Source organism: Jaculus jaculus, chromosome 1, assembly GCF_020740685.1.
Source record: "Jaculus jaculus isolate mJacJac1 chromosome 1, mJacJac1.mat.Y.cur, whole genome shotgun sequence".
NCBI lineage: Eukaryota > Metazoa > Chordata > Mammalia > Rodentia > Dipodidae > Jaculus > Jaculus jaculus.
This window is the reverse complement of record NC_059102.1, coordinates 155444488-155450122: the sequence shown is the minus strand read 5'-3', so window position 1 is coordinate 155450122 and position 5635 is coordinate 155444488. Positions and strand designations below refer to the sequence as shown.

Below are 5635 nucleotides of genomic sequence, written 5' to 3'. Positions count from 1 at the left end.
TCTAGCGCGCCTCCCTGGCGGCCAAGGCAAAGTTTGACAGTCCTCCCCCCCCCCACCTCATCTTCCAAGAGCGCGCTCTGTGGGCGCCAGGAACTGGTTGCCCTTGGGACTGCGTGCTTGGGTGGGGTAGGGTGCCGTAAGATTCTTCCTGAGACCTTCTGACAGCTCTTGGAGGTGCGGGGGGGTCTACGGAGGGCAGCCGGGATTCACACTCTGGAATCGCTTCCAGCACCTAAGAGGGCGCACTCAGGCACCTGCCAGGAGCCTGCTGGCTCACGGGTGACCCGCAGAGCGCGGACTGCGCCCTGGAGGGGCTGGGGGCGCGCGCACGGTGTAGCCGAGGGTGTGCGCGAGGGGGAGGGCGAAGCGTGGCTGGAGGGCGAGGCGAAGGAAGGAGGGCGTGAGAAAGGAGGCGGCGGCGGCGCGGAGGAGGGTTATCTATACATTTAAAAACGCGCCGCCTGCGCCGCGCACGGGGAGACCCGGGGAGCGTCTGATCGCACGCGCGGGACACGCGGGCCCTTCGTTTCCCGGAGCTCACGGACCGCCACCTCTCGTCTGCGTGCGTGCGTGCGTGTGTGTGTGTGTGTGTGTGTCACCGAGCTCCAGACGACTAGGGACGCTCGCCGCAGCGAGTCGCTCGCAGGCTCCTTGGGGTGCGGCCGTCCCTTTCCCACCGTCCCCCAGTTGCTTTGCGCGCACTTTTTCTTTCTTTCTTTCTTTCTTTGGAGCACACGAAGACTGGGAGCAAGCACCCGGGGCGGTGGGTGGAGGCGGGAGCGATGGACGGCGGCGGCGCCGTGCCCCGACTTGTGACCCCCTCGCCTGGCGTCCCTGGTGCCTGCGTTACCAGACGGAGACCGGCCTCCCCGGAACTGCTTCGCTGCAGCCGGCGGCGGCGACCGGCAACGACAGAGACCGGGGGCGGCGCCGCGGCCGTGGCGCGACGCAACGAGCGCGAGCGCAACCGGGTGAAGCTGGTGAACTTGGGCTTCCAGGCGCTGCGGCAGCACGTGCCGCACGGCGGCGCCAGCAAGAAGCTGAGCAAGGTGGAAACGCTGCGCTCGGCCGTGGAGTACATCCGCGCGCTGCAGAGCCTGCTCGCCGAGCACGACGCGGTGCGCGCCGCGCTGGCCGGGGGGCTGCTTGCACCTGCCGCGCGACCCTCGCCCGTCCGTGGACCACCCGCCACCTCCCCCACCGCCGCCTCGCCGTCCTGTGCCTCGTCGTCCCCGGGCCGTGGGGGCAGCTCTGAGCCCGGATCCCCGCGTTCTTCCTACTCCTCTGACGACAGTGGCTGCGAAGGCGAACTGAGCCCCGTGGAGCGGGAGCTGCTTGACTTTTCCAGCTGGTTAGGGGGCTACTGAGAGCTCTCGCCCCCCACCGCGCCCGACCCCCTCCCCAGGTAACTCCAGGTCCGTGGGGAGGAGGACCGCAGGGTGGGTGGCAGGCGCGGTGGGCAGTGGACTGGCGCATCGCGTCCCCGGGGACACAGCGCCGCCGACTAGGCCTGGGCGATCACTTCGATCTCGCTCGACTCTTCATTTTCCTCCCAACTTTTTCAAGCCCGAGCAAGACGTTTGTTTGTCCGGGATTGCAAAACTTCCTCTCCAGGCTCTGCTGCCGGTGGGGGAGGGGGGAATTTAGCGAGGGGAGAGGCTGTCGGGGTTGACGAGGTCCTAGTGCTGGCGGATCCCCGCCGAGTGGGGTACTGGAGGCGGGGTGAGTTTGCATTGCAAATCGCCTCCTGGGCCGGGGTGCCGGAATGAGTCGACTGCCTCTGAGCCCTGAGTCACCGCGCACCGGCTCAGAGCGTGCGCCCCGCCCCCGCCGGGGCCTCAGACGGAATCGAGGCACCCACGGGCTCAGACTCCAAAATCAACCATGCAAACGAAACTGCTGACTGCACCTTAGGGCCGTGGGGGCAGGGTCTACTCACATTAACGCCTTCTATCCCCTCTGCAGCTGCAGCCCGGGATGCCCAGAGGCCAGGCCGCCCATGCTCTGGTTGCCTCCAGGTGGATTGGCCAGCGCTTATAACTCCCACGGAGCCTGGGGCCCCGCGGCCGACGCTGCCCTGTCCGGCCCCGCCTGAGTTAAGTGCCAAGTGCTGACGATGACCCCTGCCTGGCCCCACTGTGGCCTGGCAGCCTGCGGGGAGACATCGTTGGGGCCCTACCTAGCGCTATCAGATATCTCAAGAGAGGATTTTTACCAGGACAGCAGTCTGCTTTTTACCCATTAACTTGAACTGCCAGAGGGACTCTGCTGAAACTATGAAGACTTATTTTTGTACAAAGGATCTTTAAACTTGGAGCATAATAAAGATTATTTCTATTTCTGCTGCCCCCCCCCCCCCCCCCGGCCGCTGGACCTTTACAACCTGGTCAAGGTGTGGACCAGGCAGGCCCCAAAGAACAGGGTGCTTGGCTGCTCCCTTCCTTTTCTGAAGCCCAGCCTGGTATTGATGCTTGACTGTGTGGGAACCTGTCTTAACAAAAGTGCACTCCATAAAGGCGGTCCACTGTATAAAGATGGTGTTGTCAGTGACCTTTGAGAGTCCCTTCTTTTCTGTCTGTTCCCAGACCTGCGTGGAGGGGAGTGGGTCACACTTTCAGGTGGTCACTTCTTTCTTACATTGCCACCTCTAGGGTGGGTGGATGGGTGTGACAGTCAACTCTAGCCACCTCTCCACATATATCTTGGAGGACTAGGGCTCTCCTGTGTGTGACTGGGGAAGTGCTGGCTGCTAGATGATCCACTGACCAGGGAGCACCATCCGACCTCCATCCAGGAGCTGTGATCACAGACTGTACAGGTCCAGCTCTCCGTTGTCCATCCCCAGGTGGGTGGCATTAGGCAAATTGCCTGATGGGAAAAAAATGGTGCTGACCCTAGGCCCACCTTCCAAATTTTAGGGGGAGAGGTTGGGCCTGTTTTCTGAGCTTGAAGTTAGCAAGTGCTGGGCCCCTCTGTTGCTTTGCAGGGTCTGGGGACCATGGTCAGGCCCTGTAGCTCTTTACTCCAGTTGTAAAATTCTTGGTGCACAAGGAAGGTTGAGAAGCTTTCCAAGGAATCCCAATCCAGACTTCCTCCCCCAGCCTAGAGAGGCAGGCCACTATGCTAGGCACACCCTTGACCCTGAGCCCTCCGCAGCTTTGAAGTCTGTGTGCCCAAAGCTCCCATTTATTGCAGGGTGTGGGAGGGGATCCTGAGGTGGCTTTAGGGTGCTGCAAAGTACCCCATCCTTCACGAGGAAGTAGCTGGAGCACAGCCGTTGGAGCTCTGGAAGGCAGGAGTGGCTTGTGTTGTGGAGCAGGTATTTTCCAAGTACCCAGGATGGCGGTGCGGAGGGCTGTTGTATCCAAGGGGCGAATATTTCTCAGAAAGTAGGGCTGGCAAGGTCCTCACCTTCACTGGAGAATATCGGGTCCCCAGAGCCCCTCTTTAGTCAGCTGCAGTTTTAGCCTGGGTCAGAGCCAGGGCCAATGCCGAATTCAGAGCTTACTTAGGTCAAGGGTAGTCAGCTGGCCTAATGAGAATCAGGCTCAGATGGGGTCAGTAGCTCAGGTGTGCACTGAGGGTGCAAGGCGGAATGGACCCTGCCTTGGATGGCAGCGTGGGGCACCGGGTCATGGCCACACCATGAGTCTGGCCGTGTTTTCTGGGAACTGGGGGACCTGAGTACTCCTGCTGTTGTCAGGTGGGGGGACACATGGAAGCATGGGCCAGAGGACGAGAGTCCTTGTCACAGATGCTGGGGCTGCAAAGGACATGCAGGACTGCACATCTCTGTAGTGGTGTCATTGGTGTGGTCCTAGTGTATTATGGGACATCTTAAGAATGCCAGAGCTCTCAGCCTTCATTTAGCACCTTTCTTGGCTCATGCCTGTGGTCCTAGTAATTGGGGAACTGAGACAAGAGAATTGCTTTGAGTTTGAAGCCAGCCAAAATATATATCCAGAAACTGTCTCAAAACAAAAACAAAAAAGAACAAGCACATTTCTCTCTCTAGAAACTGAGGGTATGTTAATGGGATAAACAGAAACTCCAGTCTGGGGCTGAGGAGATGGCTCAGTGGTTAAAGGCACTTGCTTGTAAAGCCTGACAGCTGGAATTCCATTCCTCATTACTCACATAAAACCAGATGCACAACGTGGCACATGTATCTGGAGTTCATTTGCAATGGCAAGAGGCTCTGGTGTACCCATTCTCTTTTTTCTCCACAAAGAAATAATAATAAAAAAAAATAGAAGAAAAAAAAGAAGAAGAAAAAAAAACAAACTCCAACCTGCTTTCTGCTAGGGACAAGACCATGGCCAAGTGCCACACACCCGATCCTGAGCAAGCCGGCTGCTCCCTACTGCACCAGGCCCCCACCCCCGCATGGTTCTTAACAGCACCAGACTCTGTGGGCTTCCTTTGCCCAGGGGCCTCTAAGGAAACCCCAGATCCTTTCCTTTATTGCTTTATTGTGATGGACGCACAGGCCTTGCACAGCACGAGACTCCAGCCTGTGACACAATCCTGTCCAGTCCACGAAGCCAAGCCCCGCCCCACATCCATGCAGCAGACACGCAGACTGGATCGCTGAAGCTCCTTGCAAGCGCTTTGCTCTGGATGGTTCTGGTTGTTTCTTTTGTGGGTGGTGAGGGCGGGGGACAGTAGCGGGGCTGTGACTGAGCTTTGCCTGGGCAGCGAGTATCCTGTGTGCTGCCAGAGGACTCAGCTACGGCCATCTTAGAAGTAGCTCTCCAGACAGATGTGCTGGAGAGGTAGAAGAACTGGTGACAGGGACCCAGGATGAGTGAGTCACCTGAGCCCCTGGCTGCTGGCTGCTCAGTGGGTCAGAAAGTCCCTCAAGCTGTCATTTAGGAAGTTCTAGTCACTACTGATAAAAGGCCTGAAGCCCCAGAGCTTGACCATGGCAAGACCTGGGATTCCAACCCAAGGCTCTCATTCCTGCCCTTGGATAGGCAGGAAGGACCGTTCCCTGCGGAGAACACCCCCAGCAAGTTAGCGTTCTGGATGAGCCAGCCCGGATTGGAACCCACCCAGCCCAGGGGCCCAGTCGGCCCCAGGCTGTGCTGTGGACAAGTGCGGCTCTGCAGTGAGGTGAGGCTCCCATTGCAGGAAGAAGGTGGTCAGGATAGGTCTGGGAAGTGAGGGTGGGAGACAGGCCCTGGGAGCCCCAGTCCACAGGGTGGGGTGGGGGGGCAGCACCTCGACTAAGAGACCTTCCATGGGTTACTCACCCAGGCAGGGCTGAGTGAGGAGCTGCTGGGCAGGGAGTTTTAGGGACACTGTTGTTTGTGGTCAGTAAAGTATAGCAAACTAGCCGGGCGTGGTGGCACACGCCTTTAATCCCGGGGAGGCAGAGCTAGGGGGATTGCTGTGAGTTCAAGGCCACTCTGAGACTACACAGTGAATTCCAGGTCAGCCTGAGCTAGAGTGAGACCCTATTTCGAAAAATCGAAAAACAAAACAAAAGAGAGAGAGAGAGAGAGAGAGAAGTGGAGCATGGTGGCACACGTCTTTGATCCCAGCACTTGGGAAGCAGAGGTAGGAGGATTGCTGAGAGTTCAAAGGCACCCTGAAACTACATAGTGAATTCTAGGTTAGCCTGAGCTAGAGT

At 58.6% G+C, this 5635-nt stretch overlaps 1 protein-coding gene across 2 annotated transcripts; it reads left to right on the top strand.

Moving 5' to 3' along the window:
* Positions 1 to 497: 497 nt before the first annotated feature.
* On the top strand, positions 498 to 2550 carry Ascl2 (achaete-scute family bHLH transcription factor 2). Of its 2 annotated transcripts, none has more exons than XM_045141942.1 (2): positions 498 to 1405; positions 1966 to 2550. In XM_045141942.1, exon 1 carries the CDS (start codon positions 783 to 785, stop codon positions 1365 to 1367), a length of 585 nt encoding a protein of 194 aa, XP_044997877.1. In that variant the 5' UTR covers positions 498 to 782; the 3' UTR covers positions 1368 to 1405; positions 1966 to 2550. The 2 variants fall into 2 exon arrangements, with proteins under 2 accessions (XP_044997877.1, XP_044997878.1); XM_045141943.1 differs by having other exon boundaries at positions 498 to 1415.
* The last annotated feature ends 3085 nt before the right edge of the window (positions 2551 to 5635 follow it).

Bases quoted from the DNA above. Each gene is read 5' to 3' on its own strand.
- Ascl2 (XM_045141942.1), top strand. From the start codon at position 783: ATGGACGGCGGCGGCGCCGTGCCCCGACTTGTGACCCCCTCGCCTGGC.